Here is a 16,763-nt window from a genome sequence, read left to right as displayed (position 1 = left end):
ATAGAGGCCTTGCTCTTGGCCCCAGGAACATCTCCTGAGGTGCCTGCAGTGGGGCAGGGTAGGAGTTTTTAGCGTCTGGGGAACAGGGTTACTTTTGGAACCTTTGGGTATTTACAGCCAGGTCAGATTTTTCGTTACCTTTCTTGGCCCCAGTAGGCAGGAAAAGTAGACCTTAGACTATTCTTAGGTTCTTATTTCTCATATAAGAGGAACTTACTGCAGTCTCCCCAGGATGCCTGAGCACATGGAATACCCGACCTAACTCCATGCTGGAAGGGCTGACAGAGCCCGCTTCCCACCAGCCCAGTCTGAATCTCCTTTAGGAAGTGTGACCATCTTCCACAAGCTCCTCAGCTCTGGCCCTTCCTTTGTGTGGGGAAAAGCCGAGAGCCATGATGAGGGAAAGCAGTGACTTGACACCTAGCTTGGGCCCTCTTGCCACAGAGGGGCCAGCCGCACAGGCTCCGCAGTTGGATCAGCTCAGTTAAGACGGTGGAAGGCGGGCTGGCCCAGGAGGCTGAGTCCTCACCACAGGGCCAGCCTGTGCGGGCAGGCACTTCCTTTGGGTGGCATATAATTACAGAATGGCTTATTTGCCTTCTGTTGTGCTGTCTTTAATCCCAGTCTGGAGTCAGTGCCCCTGGCCAGACACAACATGCGGGGGCAGATGCACACAGACAGCTCTGCAGGCAGCCTCGTCCGGGAGCATCTGCCACCCTCCAGTCCACTCCTCCTTACCTGGAGAGCAGCAGGGAACCTGGGGTGGGAAGAGGGCAAGAGAACAGCTGGAGGCTGGGCAGGTGAGGAGGTCCTGGGAATGGGCCTACCTGGAAGGAGGAACAGATGTCACGACAGCCACTTGCAGCCCAGGGGAGTCAGTGTCCTGAGTGTCTGGGTCTGGAGGCCTGGCTAATGGAGAGACGCCTCCCTGGCTCTCTGGCTGCTGCTGAGCCTTTTCTCTGCCTTGCTGGGGTCCTTGTTCCATGGTGAGGGTGTCCCAGGTGGTCCTGCAGCCCTGTGTGGTTTGCCCACCCCTCCCTCTTTTCTCCTTGCAGCCCCCTCTCCTGCGGGTGCAGCCCTTGCTTCTGCTGAACAGCCCTCCCTGCCTCCTGCATACTTCCTCACTTCATCATTTCTAGAGGTGTGGCCCAGGCACTTCCACCCTGTCCATCCTGGGGACTTTGTCATCTCACTGTGGAGAGGAAGCCCTGACACAAGCGGAAGCCTCAGTCCTAGGAAGAAGGGACAGTGTGAGGGGAGGTGTTAGGGGTCAGGGATTCTCACCTGGTTCCAGGTCCTCTTCTTCCCTTTCGGGGACGATCAGGCATCAATGCTCTGGCCCAGCCCAGTACATGTGAGAAGGCCCTTTGGCTCCTCTTCCCTTGTGTCTTCCTCCCCTAGAAACCCCTGAGGGCCTCTTTTCTTCCAGTTAGGGACTCCAGGAGGCCTCAGAGCAGACATTGGCCTCACCTGGCATTGATTTGTCCTGGCCCTGGCCTCTCAGAAGGCTCAGGATCCTGTGGAAGAGTGGTGGGTGCTTTGGAACACAGTGTTTACCCCTGCCCAGAGGCCATTTCCTCCTGAGCTGAAATAACCAGTTTATCTCCTCTGGTAGAAGCAGCGCTTATCTCCATGATCCACCAAAGACACCATGAAGAGCAGGATTAGGTGAAATTTAGGCAAAGGAGCTAGAAGCTTCAGTGCTTGCCACTCAGCCAAGGCAGCTGGGAGTTGACAGTGGGAACTCCACTCAGGTGCCTCCTGTGAGCCATGGGCATGGTACTGGGACACTACCCCTTAGGCCAGCCACCCCTCAATGCAGAGGAGGAGTGTGTCCTGTGAGCACTCAGGCCACCTGGCCAAGGAAGGGTGCCTACAGAGCTGGGCAGGGAAGAGGAAGTGCAGAAGGTGGACCAGCAAGCCAGATGATCTAGGAGGACTGACTTGTGGGTCACGGGAAGGCTGGGGGTGGCAGCCAGGGCAGCCCAGCCCCAAGTCCCTGTCCTGGTGCCTCTGGTCTAGGGATTCACTGCTCTTCTCCTGATGAAAACACACATCCAGGCTCTTTGTTCACACTGTTCCTCCAGGCGCTGCCTTTCTTGGGGCCAGCCTTTGTCCTAGAACCCTATAGCTAGAGACCTGGGATTCAGCCCGACACTGGCTTCACTGGCAGAAGTTTCTGTTCAGTAGGTCCAGGGTGGGGCATGATTTTTAAAAGGCCCAGGTGCCGCTGCTACAGATTTCAGGTTGACAGCCCCTGACTGAGGTGTCATTGGAATCAGTGATACTTTTTGGGCACTCGTTCATTCACTCATTCAGTCAGCAGATAGTCACTGAAGTGTGTGTGCCAGGCACCGTCATTCCTAGCTTGGTAGAGGGCGTGTTCAGAGGGAGGAATTCTGTACCTATTTTCAAGGAATTTGCAGTCTACTGGGAGAGCCAGACAGGTCAATCTATAACCACAGTTCTGTCAGACACAGGCTGAGAGCCAGGCTGCCATGGTGCCATTGGAGTACAATTGAAGCGCAGTTCCCCTTTGGGAAAATGTCCCAGAGGAGATGACATTTGAACTGTCTCGAAGAGGCAAGGATCATCTGGAGTAGGAAGCATGTCCATAAAGTCCATAAAGGAGTTCTGGAGGGTGGAGGCCTGCAGAAGGAATAGACAGGTGGGATGGGGGGTGGGGCTGGGAGGTCACAGTCCCCAAAGGCCTCACAGAGTAGGCCCAGGGGTCTGGATTGGATTTTAAAAGTAGAGGGGGTTCAGTCAATGGGGCACATGCTTGCCCTGTCTGAGATATTGCAGTGAGTTTGGAAACGGTAGAGACATGGGCTGGGAAGGGTTGGGCTGGGCAGAGGGAGGGGAAGGCCAGGGTCTGCGATACTTCAGAGGCCACTGGGTAGGCACTAGTGTGGGTGGATAGGAGAGGGCTGGGGTACAAGTTCAAGGTTTTGGATATACTGACTCCCATGCCCTGTGAAACAGCTCTGAGTCAGCTCAGTAGATGGGTCTACACTGAGAGTAGAGGTCAGACTGGGAGTTAAATGCAGGGTTGTAGGCAGTCTGGTGGCAAGAAGCCCATGACTGTGGCCCGGGATGCCTGGGAATGTAAAAGAGTTGGCAAGCTGCCCAGGATGGTCTGTGGTGTGGACATAGGGAAAAGAATGGCTAGAGGGGCTGGGGCAGTGGCTCAGCGGTAGAGCGCTCACCTAGCACGTGCAAGGCCCTGGGTTCGATCCTTAGCACCATATTAAAATGAATAAATAAAATAAAAAAGATATTATGTCTAACTAACTACAACTAAAAAATAAATATTAAAAAAAAATGAATGGCTAGAGTCCAAGGAGGGAGAAATGGGGACAGCCAGGTCTCAACAAGAAGGGGCCTTGGAACATGTCTAGTCCTCATGTCCTCTGGGACCAGCTTGGTCCATGCTACATTCCAGTCGGCCATGGAGACAGGAGCATGGTAGAATCTCTGCACTGTTGTTCCCCAGGGATGGCTACTTTTTTCCTGAGATTATGTCCTGCCCAATACTGAGTATTGCAAGACCTTGTCTTACAAAATAATGCTACTAGAGGTGGTAGGTTTTTCTTCATGTTATTCCTAAAAACCATGAAAAACTGGCATCTCTAGTTCAACCCCATTAAAAAAAAGTATATATTTTTCTGGCTGTGAAATCTAAAAGACTGGCACCCTGAGGTAAACTTGGAGATGGGCACCAAGAATATTCTGAGTGGGGCAGGAAGACCACACATGGCCGTGGGTTGAGGGTCCAGGGAAAAGTGAATTAGAAAACATTGACTAGCCCCACAGAATGGTGCACACCTGTAATCCCAGCACCTCTGGAGGCTGAGATGGGAGGACCACAAGTTTGAGGCCAGTCTCAGCAACTTAGTGAAACCATGACTCAAAATAAAAAATACAAATAATGGTAGAGCCCCTGGGTTTGATGCTCATTACCAAACCAAGCAAAACAAGACGGAAAACATGGAGTAGAGGAAGGTTTTTGGTTTGTTTTGTTAGCCAGGCTTTAAAGAGTAGAGTCCTGAGCTCCTGAACATTTTAAAATTTGGTGGTAGTTTGGCTATGGTTATACCCTGAGGGGCAAGAGCTGGTAGAGGAAAGGAAGTGAGGGTCAGAAGGGGGAGGGGTAGTGCGGGGACAGGTCCAGCCTGTGGTGGACAGTTCCATCTGGGCAGGGACCTGGGGCCTTGGAGGTGCTGAGTGCCTCCTTTTCCCCAGCAGGGCGAGCCCCCCGTGGCCCTGGGCCTCTCCACCTGGAAGGCCCTCAGTGTCCTAAAGGAGCAGCTGGAGGCTGTGCTGGAAGGACACCTCAAAGAGCAGAAGAAGTATCTAACCTGGAAGGTGAAGCTTCTTCACGGGTGGCCAGAGCCTGGGCGAGATGGCAGAAAAGGGTGGGGGGTGACTGTCTCAGGGTCACGGTGCACCCTGACTGCCTGGCGGGAGGAGACCACCCAACTAAGGCCTCATGAAAAATCAGAAGTGGGGGTGGGGTCCCTCTCAGCCAGGTCCTGACACCACTTGCTGTAGGAGCTGGCTGTGAGGTCAAGTGAATTAGACGGAGGTGGCCTTGGGGACCACAGGGGCTCAGGGCAGGGAAGGGCACCCAGATTGCAGCTGGATGGCCGGCCACTCAAGCCCAGCTGCCATGGCTCCCTAGGAGGCCTGGAGAAGCAGCTTCCTGCACCACAGTAACCGCTGCTCCTGTTTCCACTGGCCGGGTGCCTCACTTATGCTGCTGGCTGTGCTGCTGCTGCTGGGCTGCTATGGGGGCCAGCCGGCCGGGAGGTAAGTAGGGCCCTAGAGCCTCTGCCTCTGTCCTTCTCCATCCCCCTAGGGTGTCCCAGGGCTCTGAGGGGGCTGTCATCCCTGAGGCTGGGGAGGATAGAGGCTTCACTGGAGTCAAGAACCACGAGACCCTCTTTTCAGAAGGGACTGGGTAGAAAGGGGCATCCTGGGCCCTGGGGGTATCAGGGGGGCCCTTCCTGGAAATACACTGTACCCTCTGCATCCTCTACACCAGCCATGGGGTGGAGCTGGTGAATGCCTCTGCGCTGTTCCTGCTGCTGCTTCTCAACCTGGTTCTCATTGGGCGGCAAGATCGGCTGAAGCGCAGGGAGGTAGAGCGCAGGCTTCGGGGAATCATCGACCAAATTCAAGGTGAGACCAAGAGTCAGCCATGTCATTGGGAAAGATACCCTGGAGTGTGTCCCAGCCCTGAGAACTCTCCTAGGGTGGACAGTAGTCAGTATTCCAGGAGCTGCCATCTCTGGAGTTAGAGGATGCCCAACCCTCTCTTTTGCAGGGTGGTGAGGGCCCTGGAACAGCTGTGGGCACCCAGGCAGTGCCCTTGGTAGGCCGGAAGAGGTGTTGCCCTGGGCTTCTGGGCTTGTTAACATTGGGGTCTGACAGGAAAGACCCTAATGCTTACAGGAGGACAGTTGAGATGTTAGCCTTACCTGGTAGAACTGGGCCAGGGGAGGTGGGAAGGTGGACCAGGGAGGTTGAGATGCCCACAGGAGTCAGGGTTGGTGCAGGGAGGCAGTAGCCTAAAGTAAGCAGCCCAGTTCCTAAAGGAGAGGGGCATTGTTTGTCGTCTATCTGGAGTTTAAGCTCTAACTATAGATTGAGGGTTACATTAGGCTCTTTGGAGAGTCTGTGCTTTATGCTCTCCAGGGGCGCGTGGTGTCAGAGAAGCAGCCTCTGCTATTGGGAGGCCTTTTTCTGACAGTTCGGTCGTGTGTTGTACTGTCAGGGTAGGACAATGACCGAAAGGTAGGCCCTTCCCTCCAGGAGCATAGTCTCTTGCTTAGAAACCACCAGTAACTCCCTCTTGCTCCTCCCAGCCATCACAGATGCTGCCTGTGGCTTCTGTGCCTCTGCTGCAGGCTCTGCCCTTCCTGTCTAGCTTCTTCCCTTCCTTCTCTTCCTCCTGTTAAACCACTTACCCCTCCCAGACGCCTGTGTGCTGACCCATTATGTGCCTCTGTCCTGCTTTTCTCTGACTGGCGAGCATCTCCCTCACTCGTTTCCAACACAGAATTCATTCCTTCTTCCTCTTCTTGGAATCCATCTCCCATCATCCTGGCAGATAGGTTTTTCTCCCTTTCGTGCTCTGGAGGGGCTGGAATCTTTGTTAACACACTTGGCATGTATTTGCCTGCTTTGTAGTCCTTCACCCATGTGTTTCCTCCCACCACCACAGAAAGAGACCTCATACCCCTCTAGGTCCTCAGCAAAGTCTATAATGGTACAAAGAGTTCCAGGTGTGCACAGGGGCTGGCTGAAGGGTGAGAAAGTTGTTTTCCTCCTCCTATTCTCCTCAGATGCCCTCAGGGATAGCAAGGAAATCAAGTGGCCAAATGCCCTGTATCCAGACCTCCACATGCCCTTTGCCCCATCCTGGTCTCTGCACTGGGCCTACAGAGATGGACACCTCGTCAACCTGCCTGTTAGCCTGTTGGTGGAAGGTGACATCATAGCCCTGAGGCCTGGCCAGGAATCCTTCGCCTCTCTGAGGGGTATCAAGGTAGCTGTAGGCTGGTCTCCTTCATGGGAATTGCCACAGGCACATCTATAGGCAGTTGGGGTCCCAGGGCTCAACCCTTAAGATTGACAGCCACCTCATAGGCTTCACAAGGGCTCTCAGGCAGAGCTGAACCTCCTCTTCCTCCTCCTGATGTTCGTTCTCTCCCCAGTCCTTAAGCATCAGGGACCCAGCCCCCCAGGCTACACCCCAACAGGCTCTTTGCTAGTGGACAGCCCCTGACCTTGGGAGCCATGGCCATTTAGCTGGCATTGTCCAGGAGGAGTGGCATCTGTGAGAGCCCTTTCATTACCCACCTCCCTGTGCTGCTGGCAGGATGATGAGCACATTGTCCTGGAGCCAGGAGACCTGTTCCCTCCCTTCTCTCCCCCGCCCTCGCCCCGGGGAGAAGTGAAGAAAGGGCCACAGAACCCCCAGCAGCACCGGCTCTTCCGTGTCCTGGAGACCCCTGTGATTGACAACATCAGGTAACCATGCCACTGTCTCTTCCGCCTCTGCTTCCTCTCCCCAGTGCCTCCTGCGACAGGAGTGAACCTCGTGCATCCCAAGGCCTTCCCGAGAGCTGGTGTCTCCTCAGGCTCCTCCCCTTGATCTCTTGTGAGAATTCTTAGACTCTGTTGTGGCCATTCCCAGTCTCTTCTACGGGGACAGCTCCGGAAGCAGCCACAGGCCCCTCTCCCAAGGGGCCATTAGCCAGGGCCAGGGTAGAGTAGGGAACTGCAGGACTCGCTAGTGCTCAGGGAAGAAGCTCACTGGTGCTCTGGCTGAGAGGCCCAGAATCCTCTCAGGGTGCTGGTGTCTGGCCTCTCCCTTGAGCAGGGCTGAGGGTCACCTCTTTCTGCAGGTGGTGCCTGGACATGGCCCTGTCCCGCCCAGTCACTGCACTGGACAACGAGAGGTTCACAGTGCAGTCAGCAATGCTGCATTATGCTGTCCCCGTGGTCCTGGTGTGTGAGGCGGGGCTGTGGGGCAGGGAGAGGGCTGGACATGGGGGAGCCCGGGGCAGACCCAGGTGAGCATGTGAGTGCAGGCAGAGGGGCCCAGAGTGAGCCTGTGGTGTGAGTGAGGAAGGAAGGGAGCCAGAGCCCCTGGTCCCCAGGGGCGAGGGCTAAGCTGCAGCCCTCCTGTCCCCTCAGGCTGGCTTTCTCATCACCAATGCCCTGCGCTGCATGTTCAGTGCCCCTGGGGTCACCTCCTGGCAGTACACTCTCCTCCAGCTCCAGGCAAGGACGGCCCTTTCTTCTCTGTTGTGCTTCGGTGCTGTGGGGCCCAGTTCCCTCACAAGGCTCTGACTGTCCCTCCCTCTCTGCAGCCCAGGGTTTCCTCAGGCTTTTGCTTAAGAATTTTTCCTTCCCCTCCTTCCCTTCCCATCCCTGGACAGCTGTCCTTTCTACCCAAGGGATGGCCATATGGCAGGGCAGCCCTCCCTTCTTCCTCCCTCTGGCCAGCAGTTCCTTGGGAACTTCGGTGTGGTCCACTCCTTCCCAGGTGAATGGCATGCTGCCCATACTCCCGCTGCTTTTCCCAGTCCTCTGGGTCCTGGCGACTGCCTGTGGTGAAGCCCGCGTCTTGGCCCAGATGAGCAAGGCCTCGCCCAGCTCCCTGGTAGGTTATTTCTAGGCATCTGGGGACAGTGGCAGGCGAAAGAGAGAAGTGGCTTTAGCAGAGAAGTGGGGCCAGAAGCTCAGCTCCACCTTTGGGCTCAGTGTGTTGGAGGTTCTGAGCAGCAACATGAGGGCTCCAGCCCCTTCCATTGCAGAAGGACCTCCAGACCAGGCCCCAGGGCGCAGTGATCTCCCCCTGGCTCCCACCAATGGCGAGTCAGGACTGCCCTGAAACCCCTTAGCAAGGGGGTTGGGAGCCTCGATGGCGTGGGTCTCCACTGCCTGCATGGAGGCCTGTGCAAAGGTAGCTTTTTCCACACTGAGGTTCGTCCCCTCCCCGTGCAGCTGGCCAAGTTCTCAGAGGACACTCTCAGCAGCTACACAGAAGCCGTCTCCTCGCAGGTACACTGACCATAATGGTTTGTCCCAGTCCCTTGCAGTCACAAGCTCTGGTGCCCTCAGGCTCCTTCCTGGAACCTTGGGACTCTATGACCTTGAGCCTCCAGCTGGGCTCTTGGAACTTCTCCGTACCCATCTACCTGTTGCATGTAGACATCACCCAGGCCTGGTCCCATGACACGTCCACATCTTGTCCCAGACTCCAACCTCCGGTGCTCCCCCTGACTCTTCCTGATTTGGGTCTTAGAGGCCATCTCCAGCGAAACAAGGCTGAGCCCCACGTAGCCTTGCAGACTTTTTCTCTCCCACCAGGAGATGCTGCGCTGCATTTGGGGCCATTTCCTGAGGGTGATTCAAGGGACATCACCAACACTGAGCCACAGTGCCAGCCTGCTGCATAGCCTGGGCTCTGTCACGGTGAGGGTGGCCCCGGAGGGAGGAGGTACCTGTCCTACCAGGCCTGCTGTCTGGCTAGGTACTTATGTGGCCCCTTGGGGGTGGGGTTGATGCCAAGTCCCCTTCTGGTACTGGCCTCTCTCCCTGCAGGTTCTATGCTGTGTAGACAAACAGGGGATCCTGTCATGGCCAAATCCTAGCCCAGAGACTGTGCTCTTCTTCAGTGGGAAGGTCGAGCCTCCTCATAGCAGCCATGAGGATCTTACAGATGACCTGTCCACCCGCTCCTTCTGCCATCCTGAGGTAGAGGAAGAGGTATGGATGGCTCCCACGGGCTCGACTGGGCCGGGCTTCTTAGTCATGGAGCCTGGCTGGTGGCCTTGGGAGGGTGAGGATTAGGAGGGAGAAGCTGGGTCCGGGACCTCTGGAAGCTGCTTCCAGGTGGTTAAGGTGAAGCCACAGGACAAGACAGTGAGGGGCCCGGAACCATCCTGCTTCAATGGGAGCCACTAGGACCCTGGTCCTAGGCCTGTGTCCCTGTTCTTCTCAGCCCCACGAACGAGATGCCCTCCTGACTGGCTCCCTGAGCAACACCCTGCACCTTTCCAATGAGCAGGAGCGCCGCGACTGGCCTGGTGATGGTCCCAAGCCCCCCGAGGCCTACTCTTACCACAAAGCACACGGCCGCAACAAACACCCATCTGGCTCCAATGTGAGCTTCAGCAGGGACACTGAGGGTGGCGAGGAAGGTCCTGGAAAGGTGAGGAGGGACACAGAGTAGAGAGGCCATCTCATCTGCTGCAGGCTTTCCTGGTCTCTCCTGCCAAAGGTGCACAGCCCAGCCTGGACTGTCAGGGTCTGAAAGAATGCAGAAGTTGCACACAGCCCCCTGTCTAAGGGCCCCTCAGCCTGCAGGATGGATGACCTCCTGAGGCCTCACCCAAGTCTCTTCTGTGAATTCCTTTTCCAGTTCTCTCTGATGGTCACCAGCCTCCTAATTAAAACCTTCTAAACACATAAAGCCATGGTGTCCTCTTGGATGTTGACCCATGACTGAAAAAGATCTCTATTGTTTCCTCCCTGTCTGGCTGTCCGCTACAGGGCTACCAGGGTCATCGAGTATAGATACTAAAGGCAAACTGGAACTGAGAACAGGGAGAGGGTCTCAGGAGGGACAGGAGCATGTTAACAGCAGCACTTGGCCTAGGAATGTGCTTTCTTGCAGGGCCAGCTTTGAGCAGGGCCCACCCCACTCCCTGCCTGATGCTCCTCTTCTCCCATTCCTACAGGGCCACCCTGGCACAGAGGCCGAGCCCTATGAAGCAGAGGACTTCGTGTGTGACTACCACTTGGAGATGCTGAGCCTGTCCCAGGACCAGCAGAACCCCTCCTGCATCCAGTTTGATGACTCCAACTGGCAGCTCCACCTTACTTCTCTCAAGCCCCTGGGCCTCAACGTGCTGCTGAACCTGTGTAATGCCAGTGTCACTGAGCGCCTGTGTCGCTTCTCGGACCACCTGTGTCATGTTGCCCTGCAGGAGAGCCACCGCACTGTGTTGCCTGTGCACGTGCCCTGGGGCCTCTGCGAGCTGGCCCGCCTCATCGGTATGGTCCATGGTGGTGGCAGTGGGGCAGGGCTGGCTGGGTGTGCGCTGGCTTCTCCAAACAGGCTTGGCACAGACTCCGCACAGATGAGTTGTCGGAATGGCATTTGCTTGCCATGAGTACCAGCCGTTCTTTTAGATTCTGATGGTCCCACCTCAAGCATACAGCAGTGTGAGGCAGAGCTTCCTGGTGTGGGAAGATAACAGACTGTCAGGATGAAAGACTGAAGGACTGGCTGGACTGTCTGCTGGGCAGTGAGGCAGCAGGTGGAGCAAGCCTATGCCCTGTGGCCCTGAATCCTAACGTTGTCCCTGCAGGCTTCACTCCAGGGGCCAAGGAACTCTTCAAGCAGGAAAACCACCTGGCGCTCTACCGCCTCCCCAGTGCTGAGACTGTGAAGGAGACCTTGCTGGGGCGGCCATCCTGTGTCACCAAGCGGCGCCCCCCACTCAGCCACATGATCAGCCTCTTCATCAAGGACACTGCCACCAGTGAGCCTTCCATCAGCTCAGCTGGCATCTATTTGAAAGTTCCAGAGCTTGGCGGGTGGAGTTTTCTACCCTGCTGAGTCCATTTTTAGGGAGGACTGGGATGATGAACGGTAGACCACTTCCTAAGTTCTCTAGTGTGGCAGAGATTAGGACTGGGAACCTCGGCCAAAGGACAGGAAGAATAGCATCTATATTACCAATTCAGTGGGTTTCATAGCGGCTTGCTGTCCGTGTGGCCTACAGGGGTCCCTCTTCTGTCATGGGCTCCTTAGGACTCTTCTCAAGGATGGCAGCATGCTACCTGTTGGGTCGGATGAAGCAGGGCCTGGCTTGGGGCCTTCATGTATTGGCCTTTTTACCCCACCCTCAGGCACAGAGCAGATGCTATCCCATGGTACTGCTGATGTGGTCTTGGAAGCCTGCACAGACTTCTGGGATGGAGCTGACATCTACCCACTTTCAGGATCTGACAGGTGGGTGAGGAAGGAGTGTGGCCAGTCTATCTGCCCATCTCATGGACACGGGGCATCTTAAGACCACTCGCCTCATTCCACTCTGCTTCCCTGGCAGAAAGAAAGTGCTGGATTTCTACCAGCGAGCCTGCCTGTCTGGTTATTGCTCTGCCTTTGCCTACAAGCCCATGAACTGTGCCCTGTCCTCTCAGCTCAATGGCAAGTGCATTGAGCTGGTGCAGGTGCCTGGCCAGAGCAGCATCTTCACCATGTGCGAGCTGCCCAGCACCATCCCTATCAAGCAGAACACCCGCCGCAACAGCTGGAGCTCCGATGGTACCGCACACTTCCCTCCCAGTGGGGTGGCACTGGGGCTCCTGGTGGTGCCTCTGGAGGGCCATGGCATTGTTTGCTGCAAAAAGGGCCATGGGCACTGTTTGGGAGCTGGGATGCCAGTGTGGCACTCATTAGCTGGTGACATGGAGTGCCCCTTAGTTTTCTCTCTACAAATAGGTGCTTACTCTATCCTGTTTGTAGGTCTGTTGTGATTTCAAGGGGGTTACTATATATAAAAGTTATGGAAAGTTATGAAACTTTTCAAAAAGGTATGCATTATAGAGTGTTAGCCTTATTAAAACAGACAAAAGCTTAGGTCACAAACCCTACTGGAATCTAGGGTCTCAGGACTTACCACTTCTACCCCCAAGTACACACTTATGGGGTCTTAGAAACCCAGGAGGCCATGTACTGAAGCAGTTGCTAAGGGTGGGGCCAGCCCCCATCCTTGGAGTGGGGCTGTGCAGGAGCTCTGCCACATTCTACCTGGCTCTCGGGAAGGCCACCTGACTGATGAGTACCTTTCATTGTCTTTTCTCCTGTCTGTTGGCTCCTTATGCATCTTGGCTGTGTGTGTGTGGTCCCCTGGGGCCCACCTGCTCATTGATTTGGGTGTGGCATCTGTGCGTGTGGCCCCCGGCTGCCTCCTGGAATCTGCTGGTTCCTGGGTGTCCTGACTGGGTTCCTGGCATCCTGCCGCTTGTTTGCTGGTTTTGTATCTTGTTCCTGCCTGAAGAAGGGATCGGGGAGGTGCTGGAGAAGGAAGACTGCATGCAGGCCCTGAGCGGCCAGATCTTCATGGGCATGGTGTCCTCCCAGTACCAGGCCCGACTGGACATCGTGCGCCTCATCGATGGGCTGGTCAATGCCTGCATCCGCTTCGTCTACTTCTCTTTGGAGGATGAGCTCAAAAGCAAGGTGGGGAGAGACCTCTCCCTCTGCTGCCACTGACTCCTTTCCCCCATGGGCTTCCTCTGTTCATTTCATCTTCCTTTTTTAGGTGTTTGCAGAAAAGATGGGCCTGGAGACAGGCTGGAACTGCCACATCTCCCTCACACCCAATGGTGACATGCCTGGCTCTGAGATCCCTCCCTCTAGCCCCAGCCATGCAGGCTCCCTGCATGATGACCTGAATCAGGGTGAGGGCAAAAGCATGTGGTGGGGTCAGTGCGGGTGGAAGGCTTCCCTCCCAGGAGCTGCAGCTAGGAAGACCCTCCGTAGGTCTCTTCTGATTAGTACTCCCTTAGAAAATGGCCCCAAATGTCCTTGCAGGCAATAGCAGTGGGAGGAGAAGAGTGGAGACCTGGAGGCAGGAAGTTGTGTGCCATCTGCAGGGCAAGGGAGGGCCCTAGAAGGCTGGCCCAACGTTGAAGGACAGACTTTTGTCCCCCACAGTGTCCCGAGATGATGTGGAAGGGCTCCTCCTCATGGAAGAGGAGGGTCACTCCGACCTCATCAGCTTCCAGCCTACGGACAGTGACATCCCCAGCTTCCTGGAGGACTGCAACCGGGTACGGTAGCAGGATCTGCCCCTGCCTCCCCAGTGCCCTCTGAAGTGGCTTCATGGCTGGTCCAGGGGAGGGAGGGGCAGGCAGGTGAAGTGGAGGCACCTTGCTCCCCATCCTGAGGTTACTGGCCTCTTCGCTTCCTCCAGGCCAAGCTGCCCCGGGGCATCCACCAGGTGCGGCCTCACCTGCAGAACATTGACAATGTGCCCTTGCTGGTGCCCCTCTTCACTGACTGTACCCCTGAGAGTGAGTGCTGTGGCCCCTGCTGCTGAGCTCTGCCAGGGCTGAGCATCCATGGGCTCCAGAGGGGATGTGGGTTTCCCATGTGGGGCTGCGATTGCGGGGTAATCTAGTGGGCTGGCACTGTGGTTTGGCCATTCCAGGGAGCCAGAAGTGACAGTATTCATATGATCATGCTGCTGGGATGGGATTGTTCTAGAGAGGGGCCCACTTCCCATTGTTTCCTGCCTTTCTGGCCTGGGGGTCTCTGCTGGCACCTGCACAGGGCTCCACCTGCCTGAATCTTGTGCATCCCACCTGTCCCCCAGCCATGTGTGAGATGATAAAGATCATGCAGGAGTATGGGGAGGTGACCTGCTGCCTGGGCAGCTCCGCCAACCTGAGGAACAGCTGCCTCTTCCTCCAAAGTGATGTCAGGTCAGAGCAAGACCCTAGGGCTGGTGGGCCAGCCTCTGCCTCTCAGATCTGGGACAGACCTGCATGGGACTTGGGGTATATCCAGTGGTTGATCTTGCATTGGCTGGGACCCAGGCACCTAGTTTGTGGTGGGAGAAGAGGGATGGGATGCTCAGTCCTGGGGGATATGGGATCTTCCCGAAATGAAGCTCATGGGTGGGCTTTTCCTACACTATGTAGCATTGCCCTGGATCCCCTGTACCCGTCCCGCTGTTCCTGGGAGACCTTTGGCTACGCCACCAGCACCAGCATGGCTCAGGCTTCCGATGGCCTTTCTCCCCTGCAGCTGTCAGGGCAGCTCAATAGCCTGCCCTGTTCCCTGACCTTTCGCCAGGAGGAAACCATCAGCATCATCAGGCTTATCGAGCAGGTGGGGGCTCAGACAGGTGGAAGGGGTAGGAGTACAGGGCTCCCCCGGGGCAGCCTGCTGGGAGGAGTTGCCACACAGGATATTTCAGGGCCCCCTGGCTTCATGCTCAGCTCTCAAAGAAAGTGAAACTCCCCCAGGCAGTTAAATTGGTCTCTGCTCCTTCTTTGCAGGAGCATCATGGCTTTGGGCTGAAGTTTGTCAGTTGTAGGGCCTGAGAGAGTTCAGGCAGGCTCAAGTCATAACCTATCCTTCTCGGTTCCTAGGCTCGGCATGCCACCTACGGCATCCGTAAATGCTTCCTCTTCCTGCTACAGTGCCAGCTGACCCTCGTGGTCATCCAGGTGAGCTGGGGCCAGGACAGACATTACCCCCTCCCCGTCTGCTCCTTTGTGGAAAGGCCAGTTGAGAATCTGAGGCGGGAAGCTGGGATGCAGCGCAGCCGAGGGGTCCCCAGATCTTCTGGGAAGCCCTTGGGCATTTGGAGTTGACTCTACTGGCAGGAAAGTGTGCTCTCCAGCCAGTTCCTCTTGGCAAGGGCACAAGCATCTCTCTGGGCAACAGGCATGGCAACCCTGGCGCCCCTCAGCTCTTATTAATTGTGGTTCCTGGGTTCTTTTCTTGGTCTAGTTCCTTTCATGCCTGGTCCAGCTGCCACCACTTCTGAGTACCACAGACATCCTGTGGCTGTCCTGCTTTTGCTACCCTCTGCTCAGGTGAGAGGCCTTGCAGCCCCTCTGTGTCCAGCCAGGTAGGGCCAGGATATCATGGGCGTCCTAGGAGCACAGGGTGCTCAAAGCTCACCTCCTCTGGTGCAGGAGGCACTGAGGGAGTGCTCCTTTGCCTTCTCCCACCTCCTTACCAGACTTGACCTCACTCTCAAGACTCCCTAAAGGCTTTTTCTGTAAGAATTGGGGGACAGAGGTGACAGTCCCTGCCTCTTTACCACTCTTGCTTTTCAGCATCTCTCTGCTGGGGAAGCCACCCCATAGCTCCATCATGTCAATGGCTACAGGGAAAAACCTTCATTCCATTCCTAAGAAGGTAAACAAGGCAGACCTGACAAACCAGAACCTGTCATGGAGGAATGCAAGTGGCATGGAGTGGGCTGAAGGTTGGGGTCTGGGAGAGGGTTAAACCAGAGGCTTTGAGGTTGCGAGACCTAGAGAGTCAGCACCTGAGCTGGTAGTTGGAGCTGAGAAAGATCCTTGTTGGGGGTGCAGTCCCTGCTCTTTCTCCCCCAGCCTGTCCATTTGCTAAGAGCCTTTTTAAGATGTGAGTCCCCTGCATGCTGGACCCACCATATGGCCAGAGGAAGGGCCACCCGCCAAGGGAATGACCTGCCTCCCTTCTCCTGCAGACCCAGCACTACTTCCTGCTCTGCTTCTTACTCAAGTTCAGCCTCACCATCAGCTCGTGTCTCATCTGCTTTGGCTTCACGCTGCAGAGCTTCTGTGACAGTGCCCAGGCCCGCAACCTCACCAACTGCTCCTCTATCATGCTGCGCAGGTGGGTCCATGGGGCTTCCTCCCTCCCCACTCCAGCCCACTTCCCTGAGGCCCCACAGGAGGCTGAGCCCTTGTCTTCCTTTGGCAGTAACGACGAAAGGGCTCCAGCCTGGTTTGAGGACTTTGCCAACGGACTACTGTCAGCTCAGAAGCTCACAGCTGCTCTAATTGTCCTGCACACTGGTGAGGGCTCAGTTTAAAAGGAACAATTGACTGCTGAGTGGAGATGCCCTGATATGGGGGATAAGGCCTCAGACTAGTGGGGAGTCTGACGCCCCCATCGGCCCTTTTTCTCCAGTCTTCATCTCCATCACCCATGTGCATCGCACCAAGCCTCTGTGGAGAAAGAGCCCTTTGACAAACCTTTGGTGGGCCATGACAGTGCCTGTGGTGTGAGTAGTGCTGGATGGAGGGGGCCCTGGGTCCAGGGAGGGGCTTCTGTAGGGCTAGGATTGAGACCTCTCTAAGCCAGAGGTCTAACTGCCCTCCTTGAGCACTTAGGGCAGGTGGGGAAGGAAGCAGACAGCCCGGGTATCACATAGGGCTGCCTCCCCCTCCCATAGGCTGCTGGGTCAGGTGGTGCAGACAGCTGTGGACCTGCAGCTGTGGACACATAGGGATAGCCGCATCCACTTTGGTCTGGAGGATGTACCCCTGCTAACATGGCTCCTGGGCTGCCTGTCCCTAGTCCTTGTGGTGGTCACCAATGAGATTGTAAAGCTGCACGAGATTCGGTGAGCTGTCAGCAGGGCACCTCCCTTGGGGCTTCAGCATGTTGCCTAAACCTGTCACCCTCTTATCTGCATCCTTCCCTCCCTCCCTCCCTCTGG

General features: G+C 56.1%; 1 protein-coding gene across 12 annotated transcripts in view; it reads left to right on the top strand.

The window, feature by feature from the left end:
* Nucleotides 1–16,763, top strand: part of Tmem94 (transmembrane protein 94) — a 34,764-nt gene that overhangs the window by 16,776 nt on the left and 1,225 nt on the right. For 3 of the 12 annotated variants that reach the window (XM_078041678.1, XM_005332561.5, XM_021731214.3), the window contains 29 exons: nucleotides 4,249–4,368; nucleotides 4,685–4,812; nucleotides 5,048–5,184; nucleotides 6,351–6,553; nucleotides 6,887–7,038; nucleotides 7,416–7,518; nucleotides 7,708–7,794; nucleotides 8,060–8,176; nucleotides 8,521–8,577; nucleotides 8,887–8,991; nucleotides 9,121–9,285; nucleotides 9,521–9,730; nucleotides 10,260–10,575; nucleotides 10,893–11,066; nucleotides 11,437–11,539; nucleotides 11,637–11,854; nucleotides 12,591–12,772; nucleotides 12,855–12,993; nucleotides 13,250–13,365; nucleotides 13,509–13,608; nucleotides 13,911–14,019; nucleotides 14,239–14,428; nucleotides 14,692–14,769; nucleotides 15,056–15,141; nucleotides 15,388–15,469; nucleotides 15,786–15,934; nucleotides 16,022–16,116; nucleotides 16,232–16,325; nucleotides 16,497–16,667. In XM_078041678.1, coding sequence (XP_077897804.1) covers nucleotides 4,249–4,368; nucleotides 4,685–4,812; nucleotides 5,048–5,184; nucleotides 6,351–6,553; nucleotides 6,887–7,038; nucleotides 7,416–7,518; nucleotides 7,708–7,794; nucleotides 8,060–8,176; nucleotides 8,521–8,577; nucleotides 8,887–8,991; nucleotides 9,121–9,285; nucleotides 9,521–9,730; nucleotides 10,260–10,575; nucleotides 10,893–11,066; nucleotides 11,437–11,539; nucleotides 11,637–11,854; nucleotides 12,591–12,772; nucleotides 12,855–12,993; nucleotides 13,250–13,365; nucleotides 13,509–13,608; nucleotides 13,911–14,019; nucleotides 14,239–14,428; nucleotides 14,692–14,769; nucleotides 15,056–15,141; nucleotides 15,388–15,469; nucleotides 15,786–15,934; nucleotides 16,022–16,116; nucleotides 16,232–16,325; nucleotides 16,497–16,667 — 3,986 coding nt within the window. Of the gene's footprint in view, nucleotides 1–4,245; nucleotides 4,369–4,684; nucleotides 4,813–5,047; nucleotides 5,185–6,350; nucleotides 6,554–6,886; nucleotides 7,039–7,415; nucleotides 7,519–7,707; nucleotides 7,795–8,059; nucleotides 8,177–8,520; nucleotides 8,578–8,886; nucleotides 8,992–9,120; nucleotides 9,286–9,520; nucleotides 9,731–10,259; nucleotides 10,576–10,892; nucleotides 11,067–11,436; nucleotides 11,540–11,636; nucleotides 11,855–12,590; nucleotides 12,773–12,854; nucleotides 12,994–13,249; nucleotides 13,366–13,508; nucleotides 13,609–13,910; nucleotides 14,020–14,238; nucleotides 14,429–14,691; nucleotides 14,770–15,055; nucleotides 15,142–15,387; nucleotides 15,470–15,785; nucleotides 15,935–16,021; nucleotides 16,117–16,231; nucleotides 16,326–16,496; nucleotides 16,668–16,763 lie in introns of all 12 variants that reach the window. The other 9 variants (XM_021731216.3, XM_021731215.3, XM_021731213.3 and 6 more) reach the window with 6 other exon arrangements.

The sequence above is a fragment of the Ictidomys tridecemlineatus genome, chromosome 3, assembly GCF_052094955.1.
Source record: "Ictidomys tridecemlineatus isolate mIctTri1 chromosome 3, mIctTri1.hap1, whole genome shotgun sequence".
Lineage (NCBI taxonomy): Eukaryota > Metazoa > Chordata > Mammalia > Rodentia > Sciuridae > Ictidomys > Ictidomys tridecemlineatus.
Note: the sequence above shows the minus strand (reverse complement) of the source record. Positions and strands in the feature narration are given on the sequence as shown.